The following is a 25,859-nucleotide window of genomic DNA, read 5'->3' as shown; positions in this document are numbered from 1 at the left end:
ACCTTTAATATAACTACCGCCTTCAATATAACTACTACCTTCAATATAACTACTACCTTCAATATAACTACTACCTTTAATATAACTACTACCATTAATATAACTACTACCTTCAATATAACTACTACCTTTAATATAACTACTACCTTCAATATAACTACTACCTTTAATATAACTACTACCTTTAATATAACTACTACCTTCAATATAACTACTACCTTCAATATAACTACTACCATCAATATAACTACTACCTAATGCCTTCAATATAACTACTACCTTCAATATAACTACTACCTTCAATATAACTACTACCTTTAATATAACTACTGCCTTCAATATAACTACTACCTTCAATATAACTACTACCTTCAATATAACTACTACCTTCAATATAACTACTACCTTTAATATAACTACTACCTTTAATATAACTACTACCTTCAATATAACTACTACCTTCAATATAACTACTACCTTCAATATAACTACTACCTTCAATATAACTACCACCTTTAATATAACTACTACCTTCAATATAACTACTACCTTCAATATAACTACTACATTTAATATAACTACTACCTTCAATATAACTACTACCTTTAATATAACTACTACCTTTAATATAACTACTACCTTTAATATAACTACTACCTTCAATATAACTACTACCATCAATATAACTACTACATAATGCCTTCAATATAACTACTACCTTCAATATAACTACTACCTTTAATATAACTACTACCTTCAATATAACTACTACCTTTAATATAACTACTACCTTTAATATAACTACTACCTTTAATATAACTACTACCTTCAATATAACTACTACCATCAATATAACTACTACATAATGCCTTCAATATAACTACTACCTTCAATATAACTACTACCTTCAATATAACTACTACCTTCAATATAACTACTACCTTTAATATAACTACTGCCTTCAATATAACTACTACCTTCAATATAACTACTGCCTTCAATATAACTACTGCCTTCAATATAACTACTACCTTTAAAATAACTACTACCATCAATATAACTACTACCATCAATATAACTACTACCATCAATATAACTACTACCATCAATATAACTACTACATAATGCCTTCAATATAACTACTACCTTCAATATAACTACTACCTTCAATATAACTACTGCCTTCAATATAACTACTACCTTCAATATAACTACTGCCTTCAATATAACTACTACCTTCAATATAACTACTACCTTCAATATAACTACTACCTTTAATATAACTACTACCTTTAATATAACTACTACCTTCAATATAACTACTACCTTTAATATAACTACTGCCTTCAATATAACTACTACCTTCAATATAACTACTACCTTCAATATAACTACTACCTTTAATATAACTACTACCTTCAATATAACTACTACAATCAATATAACTACTACCTAATGCCTTCAATATAACTACTACCTTCAATATAACTAATACCTAATGCCTTCAATATAACTACTACCTTTACTATAACTACGACCTAATGCCTTCAATATAACTACTACCTTCAATATAACTACTACCTTCAATATAACTACTACCTAATGCCTTCAATATAACTACTACCTTTAATATAACTACTACCATCAATATAACTACTACCTTCAATATAACTACTACCTTCAATATAACTACTACCTTCAATATAACTACTACCTTCAATATAACTACTACCTTCAATATAACTACTACCTTCAATATAACTACTACCTTCAATATAACTACTACCTTCAATATAACTACTACCTTTAATATAACTACTACCATCAATATAACTACTACCTTCAATATAACTACTACCTTCAATATAACTACTACCTTCAATATAACTACTACCTTCAATATAACTACTACCTTCAATATAACTATTACCTTTAATATAACTACTACCTTCAATATAACTACTACCTTCAATATAACTACTACCTTCAATATAACTACTACCTTCAATATAACTACTACCTTCAATATAACTACTACCTTTAATATAACTACTACCTTCAATATAACTACTACCTTCAATATAACTACTACCTACAATATAACTACTACCTTCAATATAACTACTACCTTTAATATAACTACTACCTTCAATATATCTACTACCTTTAATATAACTACTACCTTTAATATAACTACTACCTTCAATACAACTACTACCTTCAATATAACTACTACCTAATGCCTTCAATATAACTACTACCTTCAATATAACTACTACCTTTAATATAACTACTACCTTCAATATAACTACTACCTAATGCCTTCAATATAACTACTACCTTCAATATAACTACTACCTTCAATATAACTACTACCTTCAATATAACTACTACCTTCAATATAACTACTACCTTCAATATAACTACTACCTTTAATATAACTACTACCTTCAATATAACTACTACCTTTAATATAACTACTACCTTCAATATAACTACTACCTTTAATATAACTACTACCTTCAATATAACTACTACCTTTAATATAACTACTACCTTCAATATAACTACTACCTTCAATATAACTACTACCTTTAATATAACTACTACCTTCAATATAACTACTACCTTCAATATAACTACTACCTTCAATATAACTACTACCTAATGCCTTCAATATAACTACTACCTTTAATATAACTACTACCTAATACCTTCAATATAACTACTACCTTTAATATAACTACTACCTAATGCCTTTAATATAACTACTACCTTCAATATAACTACTACCTTCAATATAACTACTACCTTCAATATAACTACTGCCTTCAATATAACTACTACCTTTAATATAACTACTACCTAATGCCTTCAATATAACTACTACCTTCAATATAACTACCACCTTCAATATAACTACTACCTAATGCCTTCAATATAACTACTACCTTCAATATAACTACCACCTTCAATATAACTACTGCCTTCAATATAACTACTACCTTTAATATAACTACTACCTTCAATATAACTACTACCTTCAATATAACTACTACCTTCAATATAACTACTACCTAATGCATTCAATATAACTACTACCTAATGCCTTCAATATAACTACTACCTAATGCCTTCAATATAACTACTACCTAATGCCTTCAATATAACTACTACCTTCAATATAACTACTACCTTCAATATAACTACTACCTTCAATATAACTACTACCTTCAATATAACTACTACCTTCAATATAACTACTACCTAATGCCTTCAATATAACTACTACCTTCAATATAACTACTACCTTCAATATAACTACTACCTTCAATATAACTACTACCTTCAATATAACTACTACCTTCAATATAACTACTACCTTTAATATAACTACTACCTTGAAAAAAACTACTACCTTTAATATAACTACTACCTTTAATATAACTACTACCTTTAATATAACTACTACCTTCAATATAACTACTACCATCAATATAACTACTACCTAATGCCTTCAATATAACTACTACCTTCAATATAACTACTACCTTCAATTTAACTACTACCTTTAATATAACTACTGCCTTCAATATAACTACTACCTTCAATATAACTACTACCTTCAATATAACTACTACCTTTAATATAACTACTAACTTTAATATAACTACTACCTTCAATATAACTACTACCTTTAATATAACTACTACCTTCAATATAACTACTACCTTCAATATAACTACTACCTTCAATATAACTACTACCTTCAATATAACTACTACCTTTAATATAACTACTACCTTCAATATAACTACTACCATCAATATAACTACTACCTAATGCCTTCAATATAACTACTACCTTCAATATAACTAATACCTAATGCCTTCAATATAACTACTACCTTTACTATAACTACGACCTAATGCCTTCAATATAACTACTACCTTCAATATAACTACTACCTTCAATATAACTACTACCTTCAATATAACTACTACCTTCAATATAACTACTACCTAATGCCTTCAATATAACTACTACCTTCAATATAACTACTACCTTCAATATAACTACTACATTTAATATAACTACAACCTAATGGAGGTAACAGATAGGAGGCAACACAGGACAGATAGGAGGTAACAGATAGGAGGTTACATAGAACAGAAAGGAGGTAACAGATAGGAGGTAACATATAGGAGGCAACAAAGGACAGATAGGAGGTAACAGAGGACAGATAGGATGTAACAGATAGGAGGTAACAGATAGGAGGCAACACAGAGCAGATAGGAAGTAACAGAGGATAGATTGGAGGTAACAGATATGAGGTAACACAGGACAGATAGGAGGTAACATATAGGAGGTACCACAGGACAGACAGGAGGTGACAGAGGACAGATAGGAGGTAACTAAGGACAGATAGGAGGTAACAGATAAGAGGTAACACAGGACAGATAGGAGGTAACATATAGAAGGTAACAGATAGGAGGTAACACAGGACAGCCATGAGGTAACAGAGGACATATAGGAGGTAACACAGGACAGATAGGAGGTAAACGATAGGAGGTAACAACGGACAGATAGGAGGTAACACAGGACAGATAGGAGGTAACATAGGACAGATAGGAGGTAACAGATAGGAGGTAAAACAGGACATATAGGATGTAACATATAGGAGGTAACAGATAGGCGGTAACACAGGACAGATAGGAGGTAACAGATAGGAGGTAACACCGGACAGATAGGAGGTAACATATAGGAGATAACAGATAGGAGGCAACAGATAGGTAACACACGACAGATAGGAGGTAACAGATAGGAGGTAACAGATAGGAGGTAACATAGGACAGATAGGAGGTAACAGATAGGAGGTAACACAGGATAGATAGGAGGTAACAGATAGGAGGTAACACAGGACAGATAGGAGGTAACATATAGGAGGTAACACAGGACAGATAGGAGGTTACATATAGGAGGTAACAGATAGGAGGTAACACAGGACAGATAGGAGGTAACAGATAGGAGGCAACACATGACAGATAGGAGGTAACATATAGGAGGTAACAAAGGACAGATAGGAGGTAACAGATAGGATATAACAGATAGGAGAAAACACAGGACATATAGGAGGTAACAGATAGGAGGTAACAGATAGGAGGTAACACAGGACAGATAGGAGGTAACAGATAGGAGGTAACACAGGACAGATAGAAGGTAACATATATTAGGTAACAGATAGGAGGTAACACAGGGCAGATAGGAGGTAACAGCTAGGAGGTAACACATGACAGATAGGAGGTAACACAGGACAGATAGGAGGTAACAGATAGGAGGTAACACAGGGCAGATAGGAGGTAACACAGGACAGATAGGAGGTAACATATAGGAGGTAACACAGGGCAGATAGGAGGTAACAGATAGGAGGTAACACAGGACAGATAGGAGGTAACAGATAGGAGGTAACACAGGACAGATAGGAGGTAACAGATAGGAGGTAACACAGGACAGATATGAGGTAACAGATAGGAGGTAACACAGGACAGAAAGGAGGTAACAGATAGGAGGTAACATATAGGAGGCAACAAAGGACAGATAGGAGGTAACAGAGGACAGATAGGATGTAACAGATAGGAGGTAACAGATAGGAGGCAACACAGAGCAGATAGGAGGTAACAGAGGATAGATTGGAGGTAACAGATAGGAGGTAAGACAGGACAGATATGAGGTAACAGATAGGAGGTAACACAGAAAAGAAAGGAGAAAACAGATAGGAGGTAACATATAGGAGGCAACAAAGGACAGATAGGAGGTAACACACGACAGATAGGAGGTAACAGATAGGAGGTAACACAGGACATATAGGATGTAACAGATAGGAGGTAACACAGGACAGATAGGAGGTAACAGATAGGAGGTAACACAGGTCAGATATGAGGTAACAGATAGGAGGTAACACAGGACAGAAAGGAGGTAACAGATAGGAGGTAACATATAGGAGGCAACAAAGGACAGATAGGAGGTAACACATGACAGATAGGAGGTAACAGATAGGAGGTAACAGATAGGAGGCAACACAGAGCAGATAGGAGGTAACAGAGGATAGATTGGAGGTAACATATAGGAGGCAACAAAGGACAAATAGGAGAAAACACATGACAGATAGGAGGTAACAGATAGGAGGTAACACACGACAGATAGGAGGTAACAGATATGAGGTAACACAGGACAGATAGGATGTAACAGATATGAGGTAACACAGGATAGATAGGAGGTAACAGATAGGAGGTAACAGGATAGATAGGAGGTAACAGATAGGAGGCAACACATGACAGATAGGAGGTAACATATAGGAGGTAACACAGGACAGATAGGAGGTAACAGATAGGATGTAACAGATAGGAGAAAACACAGGACATATAGGAGGTAACAGATAGGAGGTAACACAGGACAGATAGGAGGTAACAGATAGGAGGTAACACAGGACAGATAGGAGGAAACAGATAGGAGGTAACAGATAGGAGGTAACACAGGGCAGATAGGAGGTACCAGATAGGAGGTAACACAGGACAGATAGGAGGTAACACAGGACAGATAGGAGGTAACACAGGACATATAGGAGGTAACACAGGGCAGATAGGAGGTAACAGATAGGAGGTAACACAGGACATATAGTAGGTAACAAATAGGAGGTAACACAGGACAGATAGGAGGTAACAGATAGGAGGTAACACAGGACATATAGTAAGTAACAGATAGGAGGTAACACAGGACAGATAGGAGGTAACAGATAGGAGGTAACACGGGACAGATAGGAGGTAACACAGGGCAGATAGGAGGTAACAGATAGGAGGTAACACAGGACAGATAGGAGGTAACACAGGACAGATAGGAGGTAACAGATAGGAGGTAACACAGGACAGATAGGAGGTAACACAGGGCAGATAGGAGGTAACAGATAGGAGGTAACACAGGACAGATAGGAGGTAACACAGGACAGATAGGAGGTAACAGATAGGAGGTAACACAGGGCAGATAGGAGGTAACAGATAGGAGGTAACACAGGACAGATAGGAGGTAACAGATAGGAGGTAACACAGGACAGATAGGAGGTAACACAGGGCAGATAGGAGGTAACACAGGACAGATAGGAGGTAACAGATAGGAGGTAACACAGGACAGATAGGAGGTAACACAGGACATATAGTAGGTAACAGATAGGAGGTAACACAGGACAGATGGGAGGTAACAGATAGGAGGTAACACGGGACAGATAGGAGGTAACAGATAGGAGGTAACACAGGACAGATAGGAGGTAACCTTTGGGGGACACACACTGAATAAACAACGGAGTTGAACGGCTATCCAAACAAACTATGCCCACTATGCCCACTATGCCCACTATGCCCACTATGCCCACTATGCCCACTATGCCCACTATGCCCACTATGCCCACTTCAACACTGAAGACAGAGCAGCTACACTACTCTATTAAACACCACTGTGTGTGTGTGTGTGTGTGTGTGTGTGTGTGTGTGTGTGTGTGTGTGTGTGTGTGTGTGTGTGTGTCATCTATTAACCAGCGACAGAGTAATCCTTCATTCACACAGGGGGGAGGTAGGGGATTTGAAAGCCTGACAAAATGTGGCCAATCAGAATCTTCCCTGCAGCTAGGAGGAAACCAGGTACCTGCTGAAAGTGCCAATCAGAATCTCCCCTGCAGCTAGGAGGAAACCAGGTACCTGCTGAAAGTGCCAATCAGAATCTCCCCTGCAGCTAGGAGGAAACCAGGTACCTGCTGAAAGTGCCAATCGGAAAGTTACTGACAGACAACTCACAGTGGTGAGGCTATTAAAGTCATGAAGTGTCTCAACCGGCAACCTCTACCCCTACCCCAACCCCAACACTAACCTATCCCTACTCTACCCCTACCCCTACACTATCATATCCCTACTCTACCCCTACCCCTACACTATCCTATCCCTACTCTACCCCTACCCCTACACTATCCTATCCCTACTCTACCCCTACCCCTACACTATCCTATCCCTACTCTACCCCTACCTCTACCCCTACCTCTACACTATCCTATCCCTACTCTACCCTCTACCCCTACCCCTAAACTATCCTATCCCTACTCTACCCCTACCCCTACACTATCCTATCCCTACTCTACCCCTACCTCTACCCCTACCCCTACACTATCCTATCCCTACTCTACCCTCTACCCCTACCCCTACACTATCCTATCCCTACTCTACCCCTACCCCTACACTATCCTATCCCTACTCTACCCTCTACCTCTACCTCTACCCCTACACTATCCTATCCCTACTCTACCCTCTACCTCTACCCCTACACTATCCTATCCCTACTCTACCCTCTACCTCTACCCCTACCCCTACCCCTACACTATCCTATCCCTACTCTACCCTCTCTACCTCTACCTCTACCCCTACACTATCCTATCCCTACTCTACCCTCTACCTCTACCCCTACACTATCCTATCCCTACTCTACCCTCTACCTCTACCCCTACCCCTACACTATCCTATCCCTACTCAACCCTCTACCCCTACCCCTACCCCTACACTATCCTATCCCTACTCTACCCTCTACCTCTACCCCTACCCCTACACTATCCTATCCCTACTCTACCCCTACCCCTACACTATCCTATAACTACTCTACCCTCTACCTCTACCTCTACCCCTACACTATCCTATCCCTACTCTACCCTCTACCTCTACCCCTACACTATCCTATCCCTACTCTACCCTCTACCTCTACCCCTACCCCTACCCCTACACTATCCTATCCCTACTCTACACTCTACCCCTACTCCTACCCCTACACTATCCTATCCCTACTCTACCCTCTACCTCTACCCCTACACTATCCTATCCCTACTCTACCCTCTACCTCTACCCCTACACTATCCGATCCCTACTCTACCCTCTACCTCTACCCCTACCCCTACCCCTACACTATCCTATCCCTACTCTACCCTCTACCCCTAACCCTACCCCTACACTATCCTATCCCTACTCTACCCTCTACCTCTACCCCTACCCCTACACTATCCTATCCCTACTCTACCCTCTACCTCTACCTCTACCCCTACACAATCCTATCCCTACTCTACCCTCTACCTCTACCTCAACCCCTACACTATCCTATACCTACTCTACTCTACCCCTACCCCTACCCTTACACAATCCTATCCCTACTCTACCCTCTACCCCTACCCCTACACAATCCTATCCCTACTCTACCCTCTACCTCTACCTCTACCCCTACACAATCCTATCCCTACTCTACCCTCTACCTCTACCCCTACCCCTAAACAATCCTATCCCTACTCTACCCTCTACCTCTACCTCTACCCCTACACAATCCTATCCCTACTCTACCCTCTACCTCTACCTCTACCCCTACACAATCCTATCCCTACTCTACTCTACCCCTACCCCTACCCCTACACTATCCTATCCCTACTCTACTCTACCCCTACCCCTACCCCTACACAATCCTATCCCTACTCTACCTTCTAACCCTACCCCTACACAATCCTATCCCTACTCTACCCTCTACCTCTACCTCTACCCCTACACAATCATATCCCTACTCTACCCTCTACCCTACCCTACCCTCTACCCTACCTCTACCCCTACCCCTACACTATCCTATCCCTACTCTACCCCTCCCCCCACACTATCCTATCCCTACTCTACCCTCTTCCCTACCTCTACCCCTAAACAATCCTATCCCTACTCTACCCCTACCCGTACCCTATCCTATCCCTACTCTTCTCCTACCCTATCGTATCCCTACTTTACCCCTACACTATCCTATCCCTACTCTACCCCTACCCTATCCTATCCCTACTCTACCCCTACCCCTACACTATCCTATCCCTACACTACCCTCTACCCTACCTCTAACCCTACCCTTACACTATCCTATCCCTACTCTACCCCTACACTATCCTATCCCTACTCTACCCTCTACCCTACCTCTACCCCTACCCCTACACTATCCTATCCCTACTCTACCCCTACCCCTACACTATCCTATCCCTACTCTACCCCTACCCGGACACTATCCTATCCCTACTCTACCCTCTACCCTACCTCTACCCCTACCCCTACACTATCCTATCCCTACTCTACCCCTACCCCTACCCAATCCTATCCCTACTATACCCTCTACCCTACCTCTACCCCTACCCCTACACAATCCTATCCCTACTCTACCCCTACCCCTACCCAATCCCATCCCTGCTCTACCCCTACCCCTACACTATCCTATCCCTACTCTACCCCTACCCCTACCCAATCCTATCCAAACTCTATCCTCTAACCTACCCTAACTCTACCACTACACAATCCTATCCATACTCTACCCTCTACCCTACCCTACCTCTACCCCTACACAATCATATCCCTACTCTACCCCTACCCCTACACTATCCTATCCCTACTCTACCCCTACCCCTACACAATCATATCCCTACTCTACCCTCTACCCTACCCTACCCTCTACCCTACCTCTACCCCTACCCCTACACTATCCTATCCCTACTCTACCCCTCCCCCTACACTATCCTATCCCTACTCTACCCTCTTCCCTACCTCTACCCCTACACAATCCTATCCCTACTCTACCCCTACCCGTACCCTATCCTATCCCTACTCTACTCCTACCCTATCGTATCCCTACTTTACCCCTACACTATCCTATCCCTACTCTACCCCTACCCTATCCTATCCCTACTCTACCCCTACCCCTACACTATCCTATCCCTACACTACCCTCTACCCTACCTCTAACCCTACCCTTACACTATCCTATCCCTACTCTACCCCTACACTATCCTATCCCTACTCTACCCTCTACCCTACCTCTACCCCTACCCCTACACTATCCTATCCCTACTCTACCCCTACCCCTACACTATCCTATCCCTACTCTACCCCTACCCGGACACTATCCTATCCCTACTCTACCCTCTACCCTACCTCTACCCCTACCCCTACACTATCCTATCCCTACTCTACCCCTACCCCTACCCAATCCTATCCCTACTATACCCTCTACCCTACCTCTACCCCTACCCCTACACAATCCTATCCCTACTCTACCCCTACCCCTACCCAATCCCATCCCTGCTCTACCCCTACCCCTACACTATCCTATCCCTACTCTACCCCTACCCCTACCCAATCCTATCCAAACTCTATCCTCTAACCTACCCTAACTCTACCACTACACAATCCTATCCATACTCTACCCTCTACCCTACCCTACCTCTACCCCTACACAATCCTATCCCTACTCTACCCCTACCCCTACACTATCCTATCCCTACTCTACCCCTACCCCTACCCAATCCTATCCATGCTCTACCCTCTACCCTAACCTACCTCTACCCCTTCACAAACCTACCCCTACCCCATCCTATCCCTACACTAACCCTACCCCTACCCCATCCTATCCCTACACTATCCTACCCCTACCCCATCCTATCCCTACCAAACCCTACCCTTACCCCATCCTATCCCTACCCAGCCCTACCCCTACACCATCTTATCCCTACCCTATATCCATATCTGTGAAAAACAGATCGTATCTGAAGCGTGTTAAAGTCAACTGATGTAGGGGCCGTAGGTTAACTATAGGGTGAACTAAGGTCCGTAGGTTAACTATAGGGTGAACTATGGGTCGTAGGATAACTATAGGGTGAACTAGGGTCCGAAGGTTAACTATAGGGTGAACTAGGGGCCGTAGAGTAACTATAGGGTGAACTAGGGGTCGTAGGGTAACTGTAGGGTGAATTAGGGTCCGTAGAGTAACTATAGGGTGAACTAGGGGTCGTAGGGTAACTATAGGGTGAACTAGGGGTCGTAGGGTAACTATAGGGTGAACTAGGGGTCGTAGGGTAACTATAGGGTGAACTAGGGGTCGTAGGTTAACTATAGGGTGAACTAGGGGTCCGTAGATTAACTATAGGGTGAACTAGGGTCCGTAGGTTAACTATAGGGTGAACTAGGGGCCGTAGAGTAACTATAGGGTGAACTAGGGGCCGTAGGGTAACTATAGGGTGAACTATGGGTCGTAGGGTAACTATAGGGTGAACTAGGGGTCGTAGGGTAACTATAGGGTGAACTAGGGGTCGTAGGTTAACTATAGGGTGAACTAGGGGTCCGTAGGGTAACTATAGGGTGAACTAGGGGCCGTAGAGTAACTATAGGGTGAACTAGGGGTCGTAGGGTAACTATAGGGTGAACTAGGGGTCGTAGGGTAACTATAGGGTGAACTAGGGGTCGTAGGGTAACTATAGGGTGAACTAGGGTCCGTAGGTTAACTATAGGGTGAAATAGGGGCCGTAGAGTAACTATAGGGTGAACTAGGGGCCGTAGGGTAACTATAGGGTGAACTAGGGTCCGTAGAGTAACTATAGGGTGAACTAGGGGCCGTAGGGTAACTATAGGGTGAACTAGGGTCCGTAGAGTAACTATAGGGTGAACTAGGGGCCGTAGAGTAACTATAGGGTGAACTATGGGTCGTAGGGTAACTATAGGGTGAACTAGGGGTCGTAGGGTAACTATAGGGTGAACTAGGGTCCGTAGGTTAACTATAGGGTGAACTATGGGTCGTAGGGTAACTACAGTGCCTTGCGAAAGTATTCGGCCCCCTTGAACTTTGCGACCTTTTGCCACATTTCAGGCTTCAAACATAAAGATATAAAACTGTATTTTTTTGTGAAGAATCAACAACAAGTGGGACACAATCATGAAGTGGAACGACATTTATTGGATATTTCAAACTTTTTTAACAAATCAAAAACTGAAAAATTCGCCGTGCAAAATTATTCAGCCCCCTTAAGTTAATACTTTGTAGCGCCACCTTTTGCTGCGATTACAGCTGTAAGTCGCTTGGGGAATGTCTCTATCAGTTTTGCACATCGAGAGACTGACATTTTTTCCCATTCCTCCTTGCAAAACAGCTCGACCTCAGTGAGGTTGGATGGAGAGCATTTGTGAACAGCAGTTTTCCGTTCTTTCCACAGATTCTCGATTGGATTCAGGTCTGGACTTTGACTTGGCCATTCTAACACCTGGATATGTTTATTTTTGAACCATTCCATTGTAGATTTTGCTTTATGTTTTGGATCATTGTCTTGTTGGAAGACAAATCTCCGTCCCAGTCTCAGGTCTTTTGCAGACTCCATCAGGTTTTCTTCCAGAATGGTCCTGTATTTGGCTCCATCCATCTTCCCATCAATTTTAACCATCTTCCCTGTCCCTGCTGAAGAAAAGCAGGCCCAAACCATGATGCTGCCACCACCATGTTTGACAGTGGGGATGGTGTGTTCAGTGTGATGAGCTGTGTTGCTTTTACGCCAAACATAACGTTTTGCATTGTTGCCAAAAAGTTCAATTTTGGTTTCATCTGACCAGAGCACCTTCTTCCACATGTTTGGTGTGTCTCCCAGGTGGCTTGTGACAAACTTTAAACGACACTTTTTATGGATATCTTTAAGAAATGGCTTTCTTCTTGCCACTCTTCCATAAAGGCCAGATTTGTGCAATATACGACTGATTGTTGTCCTATGGACAGAGTCTCCCACCTCAGCTGTAGATCTCTGCAGTTCATCCAGAGTGATCATGGGCCTCTTGGCTGCATCTCTGATCAGTCTTCTCCTTGTATGAGCTGAAAGTTTAGAGGGACGGCCAGGTCTTGGTAGATTTGCAGTTGTCTGATGCTCCTTCCATTTCAATATTATCACTTGCACAGTGCTCCTTGGGATGTTTAAAGCTTGGGAAATCTTTTTGTATCCAAATCCGGCTTTAAACTTCTTCACAACAGTATCTCGGACCTGCCTGGTGTGTTCCTTGTTCTTCATGATGCTCTCTGCGCTTTTAACGGACCTCTGAGACTATCACAGTGCAGGTGCATTTATACGGAGACTTGATTACACACAGGTGGATTGTATTTATCATCATTAGTCATTTAGGTCAACATTGGATCATTCAGAGATCCTCACTGAACTTTTGGAGAGAGTTTGCTGCACTGAAAGTAAAGGGGCTGAATAATTTTGCACGGCCAATTTTTCAATTTTTGATTTGTTAAAAAAGTTTGAAGTATCCAATAAATGTCGTTCCACTTCATGATTGTGTCCCACTTGTTGTTGATTCTTCACAAAAAAATACAGTTTTATATCTTTATGTTTGAAGCCTGAAATGTGGCAAAAGGTCGCAAAGTTCAAGGGGGCCGAATACTTTCGCAAGGCACTGTATATGGTGAACTAGGGGTCGTAGGGTAACTATAGGGTGAACTAGGGTCCGTAGGGTAACTATAGGGTGAACTATGGGTCGTAGGGTAACTATAGGGTGAACTATGGGCCGTAGAGTAACTATAGGGTGAACTAGGGGTCGTAGGGTAACTATAGGGTGAACTATGGGTCGTAGGGTAACTATAGGGTGAACTATAGGTCGTAGGGTAACTATAGGGTGAACTAGGGTCCGTAGAGTAACTATAGAGTGAACTAGGGTCCGTAGGTTAACTGTAGGGTGAACTATGGGCCGTAGAGTAACTATAGGGTGAACTAGGGGTCGTAGGGTAACTATAGGGTGAACTATGGGTCGTAGGGTAACTATAGGGTGAACTATGGGTCGTAGGGTAACTATAGGGTGAACTAGGGTCCGTAGAGTAACTATAGGGTGAACTAGGGTCCGTAGGGTAACTATAGGGTGAACTATGGGCCGTAGAGTAACTATAGGGTGAACTAGGGGTCGTAGGGTAACTATAGGGTGAACTAGGGGTCGTAGGGTAACTATAGGGTGAACTAGGGTCCGTAGAGTAACTATAGGGTGAACTATGGGCCGTAGAGTAACTATAGGGTGAACTAGGGGTCGTAGGGTAACTATAGGGTGAACTAGGGGTCGTAGGGTAACTATAGGGTGAACTAGGGTCCGTAGAGTAACTATAGGGTGAAATAGGGGTCGTAGGGTAACTATAGGGTGAACTATGGGTCGTAGGGTAACTATAGGGTGAACTAGGGGCCGTAGGTTAACTATAGGGTGAACTATGGGTCGTAGGGTAACTATAGGGTGAACTAGGGTCAGTAGGTTAACTATAGGGTGAACTAGGGGCCGTAGAGTAACTATAGGGTGAACTAGGGGTCGTAGGGTAACTATAGGGTGAACTATGGGTCGTAGGGTAACTATAGGGTGAACTAGGGGCCGTAGAGTAACTATAGGGTGAACTAGGGGTCGTAGGGTAACTATAGGGTGAACTATGGGTCGTAGGGTAACTATAGGGTGAACTAGGGGCCGTAGGTTAACTATAGGGTGAACTATGGGTCGTAGGGTAACTATAGGGTGAACTAGGGGTCGTAGGGTAACTATAGGGTGAACTAGGGGTCGTAGGGTAACTATAGGGTGAACTAGGGGCCGTAGAGTAACTATAGGGTGAACTAGGGGTCGTAGGGTAACTATAGGGTGAACTATGGGTCGTAGGGTAACTATAGGGTGAACTAGGGGCCGTAGGTTAACTATAGGGTGAACTATGGGTCGCAGGGTAACTATAGGGTGAACTAGGGTCAGTAGGTTAACTATAGGGTGAACTATGGGTCGTAGGGTAATTATAGGGTGAACTAGGGGTCGTAGGGTAACTATAGGGTGAACTATGGGTCGTAGGGTAACTATAGGGTGAACTAATCACTATGGCTCTGCCACTGATTTGGCTCTTGAGACCTTCATCAGTAAGATCTGATTCAGAGACTAAATCAATAGACCTGTTACAGAGAGCCGACAAACTGATATTTTAAGTGAACTCAAAGCGCTCTTGTCTTAAAAGAGGAGGTGATGAGCTGTAGCTAGTGGTGAAGAAGATGTGAGGGGCTCAAACCAGCACTGATCTGAAGGGAGAGGCTAGAGTAGTGAGGGCTCAAACCAGCACTGATCTGAAGGGAGAGGCTAGAGTAGTGAGGGACTCAAACCAGCACTGATCTGAAGGGAGAGGCTAGAGTAGTGAGGGCTCAAACCAGTACTGATCTGAAGGGAGGGGCTAGAGTAGTGAGGGACTCAAACCAGCACTGATCTGAAGGGAGAGGCTAGAGTAGTGAGGGACTCAAACCAGCACTGATCTGAAGGGAGAGGCTAGAGTAGTGAGGGACTCAAACCAGCACTGATCTGAAGGGAGAGGATAGAGTAGTGAGGGAACCAGTACTGATCATTATTACCCTGGCGTCCATCTTAACCTGTCTGTCAGCATGGCATCATTCAAACAGGATTAAGACAGAACACACACACACACACACACACACGCACGCACACACACAAACACCCTCAAAACCAAAAAAAAAATCCAACCTTGAGTTTCCAGCTTCCTGTGAGGCCCCCGGAGGCAGCCGAGTGCCAGACCTGATATTCTCATGAGAGTAAGGCTTCGAGGTGCACAGCGGGACCAGTAGGTCCGTAACTCTGGGCCGCATCCCAAACGCCACCCAATTCCTTAGTAAAGTGCACTACTTATAAGGCTCTGGTAAAAAAGTAGTACACTATAATAGGGACTAGGGTTTAATTTGGGACGCCGACACTGTCAGCTACTGTACATAATTCTGAATGACAATTGACCTTCTGCTGCAGGGGCGATGACAGGGGCCCACAGAAAACCACAGGGCGAACCTGTCACTATCAGAACACTGACCAGTCTGACTGGGATTATTTTAGTCCACGTTGCAGCCAAAACCGGTTTGGTTATGGATGGGAACATGACTCCCCATATGGCAGGAGTAGGTCACCTAAAACTATGTCCCTGGATAACTGTAGAACCTCTCTCTCTCTCTCTCATAAAACTATGTCCCTCATATGGCAGGAGTAGGTCACCTAAAACTATGTCCCTCATATGGCAGGAGTAGGGCACCTAAAACTATGTCCCTCATATGGCAGGAGTAGGTCACCTAAAACTATGTCCCTCATATGGCAGGAGTAGGTCACCTAAAACTATGTCCCTCATATGGCAGGAGTAGGTCACCTAAAATGTCCCTCAATACCTGGATAACTGTATAACCTCTCTCTCTCTCTCCCTCCCTCTCCCCCTCTCTCTCTCTCTGTCTCTCTCTCTGTCTCTCTCTCTCTCTCTCTCTCTCTCTCTCTGTCTCTCTCTCTCTCTCTCTGTCTCTCTCTCTCTGTCTCTCTCTCATAAAACTATGTCCCTCAATACCTGGATAACTGTATAACCTCCCTCTCTCTCTCTCCCTCTCTCTCTCTCTCTCTCTCTCTCTCTCTCTCTCTCTCTCTCTCTCTCTCTCCATCTATCCATAGTGATCATATGATATGATATATATATATATGTAGGCTATCAGGTTGCATGCAGAGCCCATGTAGTGTTGGAAACACGGAAACGCAAACTACGAGACAAATGTCCTGGCCTTCAGCTACTTCCATGACTGACTGACTCTCTGACTGACTGACTGACTGACTGAGTGAGTGAGTGACTCTCTGACTGACTGACTGACTCTCTGACTGACTGACTCTCTGACTGACTGACTGACTCTCTGACTGACTGACTGACTGACTGACTGACTGACTGACTCTCTGACTGACTGACTGACTGACTGACTGACTGACTCTCTGACTGACTGACTGGTGACTGACTGACTGACTGACTCTCTGACTGACTGACTCTCTGACCGACTCTCTGACTGACTGACTGACTGACTGACTGACTCTCTGACTGACTGACTGACTCTCTGACTGACTGACTGACTCTCTGACTGACTGACTGACTGACTGACTCTCTAACTGACTGACTGACTGACTGACTCTCTGACTGACTGACTGACTCTCTGACTGACTGACTGACTCTCTGACCGACTCTCTGACTGACTGACTGACTCTCTAACTGACTGACTGACTCTCTAACTGACTGACTGACTGACTGACTGACTGACTGACTGACATTCGGTCAGATGTACAATATAGAAACAGGGCAGGAAGTGTTAAAGGCCCTTGCAACCCAAGGTTTGATACCAACAGAAACAGAAACCATCTTAAACCTAACACTACTCTAACCTTACTCTAACCCTACTCTAACCCTAACTACAACTTTAAACCTAACCCTAACACCACTCTAACCTTAGTCTAACCCTAACCCTAACTCTAACCTTAACTACAACTTTAAACCTAACCCTAACCCTACTCTAACCTTACTCTAACCCTAACTACAACTAAAAACCTAAACCTACTCTAACTTTACTCTAACCCTAACCCTAACTCTAACCATAACTACAACTTTAAATTTAACTAACCCTAGCACTACTCTAACCTTACTCTAACCCTAACCCTAACTCTAACCGTAACTACAACTTTAAACCTAACCCTAACTCTAACCCTACTCTAACCCTAACCCTACTCTAACCCTTAAACTAACCCTAACTACAATTTTAAACCTAACCCTAACTCTAACCCTACTCTAACCCTAACCATACTCGAACCCTACTCTAACCCTTAAACTAACCCTAACTTCAACTTCAAATCTAACCCAAACTCTAACCCCAAACTCCTAACTCTAACTCCTAACTCCTAACACTAACCCCTAACTCCTAACTCTAACCCCTAACTCCTAACACTAACCCCTAACCCTAATCCCTAACCCTAACCCTAATCCCTAACCCCAAACTCTAATCCCTAACCCGTAACTCTAACGCTAACCCTAATCCCTAACTCTAACCCCAAACTCTAACCCCTAACTCTAACCCTAACCATAATCCCTAACCCTTAACTCTAATCCCTAACCCCTAACTCTAACCACTAACCCTAATCCCTAACCCCTAACTCTAATCCCTAACCCCTAACTCAAACCCCTAACTCTAACCCCTAACTCTAACCCCTAACTCTAACCCCTAACTCTAACCCTTAACTCTAACCCTTAACTCTAACCCCTAACTCTAACCCCTAACTCTAACCCCTAACTCTAACCCCTAACTCTAACCCTTAACTCTAACCCCTAACTCTAACACCTAACACTAACCCAAACTCTAACCCCAAACTCTAATCCCTAATTCTAACCCTAACACTAACTCTAACCCCTAACTCTAATCCCTAACCACTAACTCTAACCCTAATCCCTAACTCCTAACTCTAATCCCTAATTCTAACCCTAACTCTAACTCTAACCCCTAACTCTAACCCTAACCCCTAACTCTAACCCCTAACTCTAATCCCTAATTCTAACCCTAACTCTAACTCTAACCCCTAACTCTAATCCCTAATTCTAACCCTAACTCTAACCCCAAACTCTAATCCCTAATTCTAACCCTAACTCTAACTCTAACCCCTAACTCTAATCCCTAACCACTAACTATAACCCTAATCCCTAACCCCTAACTCTAATCCCTAATTCTAACCCTAACTCTAACTCTAACCCCTAACTCTAACCCTAACCCTAACTCTAACCATAACTACAACTTTAAACTTAACTAACCCTAGCACTACTTTAACCTTACTCTAACCCTAACCCTAACTCTAACCGTAACTACAACTTTAAACCTAACCCTAACTCTAACCCTACTCTAACCCTAACCCTACTCTAACCCTTAAAATAACCCTAACTACAATTTTAAACCTAACCCTAACTCTAACCCTACTCTAACCCTAACCATACTCGAACCCTACTCTAACCCTTAAACTAACCCTAACTTCAACTTCAAATCTAACCCAAACTCTAACCCCAAACTCCTAACTCTAACTCCTAACTCCTAACACTAACCCCTAACTCCTAACTCTAACCCCTAACTCCTAACACTAACCCCTAACTCTAATCCCTAACCCTAACCCTAATCCCTAACCCCAAACTCTAATCCCTAACCCGTAACTCTAACGCTAACCCTAATCCCTAACTCTAACCCCAAACTCTAACCCCTAACTCTAACCCTAACCATAATCCCTAACCCTTAACTCTAATCCCTAACCCCTAACTCTAACCACTAACCCTAATCCCTAACCCCTAACTCTAATCCCTAACCCCTAACTCAAACCCCTAACTCTAACCCCTAACTCTAACCCCTAACTCTAACCCCTAACTCTAACCCTTAACTCTAACCCTTAACTCTAACCCCTAACTCTAACCCCTAACTCTAACCCCTAACTCTAACCCCTAACTCTAACCCTTAACTCTAACCCCTAACTCTAACACCTAACACTAACCCAAACTCTAACCCCAAACTCTAATCCCTAATTCTAACCCTAACACTAACTCTAACCCCTAACTCTAATCCCTAACCACTAACTCTAACCCTAATCCCTAACTCCTAACTCTAATCCCTAATTCTAACCCTAACTCTAACTCTAACCCCTAACTCTAACCCTAACCCCTAACTCTAACCCCTAACTCTAATCCCTAATTCTAACCCTAACTCTAACTCTAACCCCTAACTCTAATCCCTAATTCTAACCCTAACTCTAACCCCAAACTCTAATCCCTAATTCTAACCCTAACTCTAACTCTAACCCCTAACTCTAATCCCTAACCACTAACTATAACCCTAATCCCTAACCCCTAACTCTAATCCCTAATTCTAACCCTAACTCTAACTCTAACCCCTAACTCTAACCCTAACCCCTAACTCTAACCCCTAACTCTAATCCCTAATTCTAACCCTAACTCTAACTCTAACCCCTAACTCTAACCCTAATCCCTAACCCCTAACTCTAACCCTAATCCCTAACCCCTAACTCTAATCCCTAACTCTAACCCCTGACTCTAACCCCTAACTCTAACCCTAACCCCTAACTCTAACTCTAACCCCTAACCCCTAACTCAAACCCCTAACTCTAACCCCTGACTCTAACCCCTAACCCTAACCCCTAACCCCTAACTCTAACCCTAACCCCTAACTCTAACCCCTAACTCTAACCCCTAAACCATAACTCTAATCCCTAACCCCTAACTCTAATCCCTAACTCTAACCCCTAACTCTAATCCCTAACCCCTAACTCTAACCGTCATCCCTAGCCCCTAACTCTAATCCCTAATTCTAACCCTAACTCTAAATCTAACCCCTAACTCTAATCCCTAATTCTAACCCTAACTCTAACCCTAACCCATAACTCTAATCCCTAATTCTAACCCTAACTCTAACCCCAAACTCTAATCCCTAATTCTAACCCTAACTCTAACCCCTAACTCTAATCCCTAACCACTAACTCTAACCCTAATCCCTAACCCCTAACTCTAATCCCTAATTCTAACCCTAACTCTAACTCTAACCCCTAACTCTAACCCTAACCCCTAACTCTAACCCCTAACTCTAATCCCTAATTCTAACCCTAACTCTAACTCTAATCCCTAACTCTAACCCCTAACTCTAACCCCTAACTCTAACCCTAACCCCTAACTCTAACTCTAACCCCTAACTCCTAACTCCTAACTCTAACCCCTAACCCTAACCCCTAACGCGAACCCCTAACTCTAACCCCTGACTCTAACCCCTAACCCTAACCCCTAACCCCTAACTCTAACCCTAACCCCTAACTCTAACCCCTAACTCTAACCCCTAAACCCTAACTCTAATCCCTAACCCCTAACTCTAATCCCTAACTCTAACCCCTAACTCTAACCCCTAACTCGTACAAGCATTTCGCTACACTCGCATTAACATCTGCTAACCATGTGTATGTGACAAATAAAAATTTGATTTAACTCTAATCCCTAACCCCTAACTCTAACTCTAACCCTAATCCCTAATTCTAACCCTAACTCTAACTCTAACCCCTAACTCTAATCCCTAATTCTAACCCTAACTCCAACTCTAACCCCTAACTCTAATCCCTAACCCCTAACTCTAACCCTAATCCCTAACCCCTAACTCTAATCCCTAATTCTAACCCTAACTCTAACCCCTAACTCTAATCCCTAGTTGTAACCCTAACTCTAACTCTAACCCCTAACTCTAATCCCTAACCCCTAACTCTAACCCTAATCCCTAACCCCTAACTCTAATCCCTAATTCTAACCCTAACTCTAACTCTAACCCCTAACTCTAACCCTAATCCCTAACCCCTAACTCTAACCCTAATCCCTAACCCCTAACTCTAATCCCTAACTCTAACCCCTAACTCTAACCCCTAACTCTAACCCCTAACCCTAACCCCTAACTCTAACCCTAACCCCTAACTCTAACCCCTAACTCTAACCCCTAACCCCTAACTCTAACCCCTAACCCCTAACTCTAACCCCTAACTCTAACCCTTAACTCTAACCCCTAACTCTAACCCTTAATTCTAACCCCTAACTCTAACCCCTAACTCTAACCCTTAACTCTAACCCCTAACTCTAACCCTTAACTCTAACCCTTAACTCTAACCCCTAACTCTAACCCTTAATTCTAACCCCTAACTCTAACCCCTAACTCTAACCCTTAACTCTAACCCCTAACTCTAACCCTTAACTCTAACCCTTAACTCTAACCCCTAACTCTAACTCCTAACCCCTAAATCCAACCCCTAACTCTAACCCCTAACTCTAACCCTAACCCTAACCCCTAACCCCTAACCTTAACCCCTAACCCTAACTCTAACCCTTAACCCTAGCCCTGCTAGTGTGAGTGTGTTGTAGATGTGGTCAGCAGCATTAGGATGGAAACACACACACACACACACACACACACACACACACACACACACACACACACACACACACACACACACACAGACAGACAGACAGACAGACAGACAGACAGACAGACAGACAGACAGACACACAGACAGACAGACACACAGACACACAGACAGACAGACATTCCACTTTTCACTCCGGGTGACAGTATCATCTCTAGCTAGAAGGACAACCCTGTGAATCAATAGTTCTTTATCAGAGGAGAGGAGAGGAGAGGAGAGGAGGGGAGGGGAGAGGAGGGGAGGGGAGGGGAGGAGAGGAGAGGAGGGGAGGGGAGGGGAGGGGGGAGAGGAGAGGAGAGGAGAGTAGGAGTGGCGAGGAAATGAGAGAGGAGAGGAGAGGAAAGGAAATCAGAGAGGAGAGAAGAGGAAATGAGAGAGGAGAGGAGAGGAAATTAAATGAGAGAGAGGAGAGGAGAGGAGAGGAGAGGAGAGGAGAGGAGAGGAGAGGAGAGGAGAGGAGAGGAGAGGAAAGGATAGGAGAGGAGAGGAGAGGAGAGGAGAGGAGAGGAGAGGAGAGGAGAGGAGAGGAGGAGTGGAGAGGAAATGAGAGAGGAGAGGAGAGGAAAGGAAATCAGAGAGGAGAGGAGAGGAAATGAGAGAGGAGAGGAGAGGAAATGAGAGAGGAGAGGAGAGGAGAGGAGAGGAGAGGAGAGGAGAGGAGAGGAGAGGAGAGGAGAGGAGAGGAGAGGAAAGGAAAGGAGAGGAGAGGAGAGGAGAGGAGAGGAGAGGAGAGGAGAGGAGAGGAGAGGAGAGGAGATGAGAGGAGAGGAGAGGAGAGAGGAGGAGAGAGGAGGAAATGAGAGATGAGAGGAGAAGGGAGGAGAGGAAATGAGAAGAGGATAGGAGAGGAGAGGAGCTATTTAAGGCCTACATAGAATGACTATGCCTAGAAATGTTTCAGCCAGCAGTGTGTTTGTGTGCTTTCAGAACACATTAAGATATACAGCACTTGTTACGTACGGTAGCTGTGATCCCAGTTAGAGAGAACAGCACCTACAGTTTACAGACCTAGCTGTGATCCCAGATAGAGAACAGCACCTACAGTTTACAGACCTAGCTGTGATCCCAGGTAGAGAGAACAGTACCTACAGTTTACAGACCTAGCTGTGATCCCAGGTAGAGAGAACAGCACCTACAGTTTACAGACCTAGCTGTGATCCCAGATAGAGAACAGCACCTACAGTTTACAGACCTAGCTGTGATCCCAGGTAGAGAGAACAGCACCTACAGTTTACAGACCTAGCTGTGATCCCAGATAGAGAACAGCACCTACAGTTTACAGACCTAGCTGTGATCCCAGGTAGAGAGAACAGTACCTACAGTTTACAGACCTAGCTGTGATCCCAGGTAGAGAGAACAGCACCTACAGTTTACAGACCTAGCTGTGATCCCAGGTAGAGAGAACAGCACCTACAGTTTACAGACCTAGCTGTGATCCCAGGTAGAGAGAACAGCACCTACAGTTTACAGACCTAGCTGTGATCCCAGGTAGAGAGAACAGCACCTACAGTTTACAGACCTAGCTGTGATCCCAGATAGAGTACAGCACCTACAGTTTACAGACCTAGCTGTGATCCCAGGTAGAGAGAACAGCACCTACAGTTTACAGACCTAGCTGTGATCCCAGATAGAGAGAACAGCACCTACAGTTTACAGACCTAGCTGTGATCAAGGTAGAGCGAACAGTAGTTGACATGCAGCATCAGCAGACACGGGCTGTCCCAAATGGCACCCGATTCCATGACAAACCACTTCATCAACTGATATTGATGGGACACAAGCGAAAGGCGTTATGTTAATGTATTGTGATACCTGTTCATGTTTTATTTGAGGAATATTTCATTAAGAAACTGTTTGTCCTATCAAAGTAGTACTTGGCAGGACCAGTAACTTTGTCATGACAAACAACAATGTGAAATACCATGCACACTCCTACCAGAGCCCTATAAGGAACTGCTCAGAAGTAGTGACCTATCAGGGAATGAGATGCCATTTGGGATACACATGGACTCTAACGTGAGGTACTTACCTATGCCTGAAATCTTTATTTCTGCCAGAGTAACCCACAGGCAGCAGGGAAAGAAAGAGAGAAGTTAGTAATTAACAAATAATTATGAATAAAACAATAGCAAAGAATTTCCACATATATCAGGTCTTCAGTTTCTACCCCTCCACCTCTCTCAATACCCTCTCTCCCTCTCTCTCAATACCCTCTCTCCCTCTCTCTCAATACCCTCTCTCCCTCTCTCTCAATACCCTATCTACCTCTCTCTCAATACCCTCTCTACCTCTCCCTCAATACCCTCTCTCACTCTCTCTCAATACCCTCTCTCTCAATACCCTCTCTCCCTCTCTCTCAATACCCTCTCTCCCTCTCTCTCAATACCCTCTCTCAATACCCTCTCAATACCCTCTCTACCTCTCTCTCAATACCCTCTCTCCCTCTCTCAATACCCTCTCTACCTCTCTCTCAATACCCTCTCTCTCTCTATAGACCTTCTACACCCTCTACATCCTCTACATCCTTTACACCCTCTACAGACCCTCTACACCCTCTACATCCTCTACAGACCCTCTACATCCTCTACACCCTCTACATCCTCTACATCCTTTACACCCTCTACAGACCCTCTACATCCTCTACATCCTCTACAGACCCTCTACATCCTCTACACCCTCTACATCCTCTTCACCCTCTACAGACCCTCTACACCCTCTACATCCTCGACATCCTCTACAGACCCTCTACATCCTCTACATCCTCTACAGATCTGTTCTCTTTCAACAGCATGTTTGCATCAAACAATAACCCTATTCCCTAGATAGTGTAGTACTTTAGACCAGGCCCCATAGCGCTCTGGTCAAAAATAGTGCACTTTAAAATGTGCCAATTGGGACGCATTCATCCTCTCCACCTCCTATTTTTAGTCGCTACCCAGCTGACACAGGTGGGTGAGAGAGGCAGGAGCATCAACCTTGGCTTTAAAGGGACATGTCATCTCCGAGAAAGGAGAGAGAAGGACCATCTGAGCCCCAGGTGGGGTGAGTCGGTGGCTGGAGGACAGAGCCCCTAGCTCTACAATTATTTAACATATTTAGAATGGTATCTGAACCCAGGTCTGACAGGCTAGAGCTAGAACTGTGTCCCAAATGGCACCATATTCGCTA

General features: G+C 43.4%; 1 protein-coding gene across 2 annotated transcripts in view; it reads right to left on the bottom strand.

Moving 5' to 3' along the window:
* Positions 1 to 25,859, bottom strand: part of tenm4 (teneurin transmembrane protein 4) — a 678,489-nt gene that overhangs the window by 181,988 nt on the left and 470,642 nt on the right. For both annotated transcript variants that reach the window (XM_036964775.1, XM_036964776.1), the window contains one exon: positions 24,721 to 24,741. In XM_036964775.1, the coding sequence (XP_036820670.1) occupies positions 24,721 to 24,741 (21 nt within the window). The remainder of the gene's footprint in view (positions 1 to 24,720; positions 24,742 to 25,859) is intronic.

Source organism: Oncorhynchus mykiss, chromosome 27 (assembly GCF_013265735.2).
Source record: "Oncorhynchus mykiss isolate Arlee chromosome 27, USDA_OmykA_1.1, whole genome shotgun sequence".
NCBI classification, from domain to species: domain Eukaryota; kingdom Metazoa; phylum Chordata; class Actinopteri; order Salmoniformes; family Salmonidae; genus Oncorhynchus; species Oncorhynchus mykiss.
The sequence above is the reverse complement of the archived record's forward strand: the minus strand, read 5'-3'. Positions and strand labels throughout refer to the sequence as shown.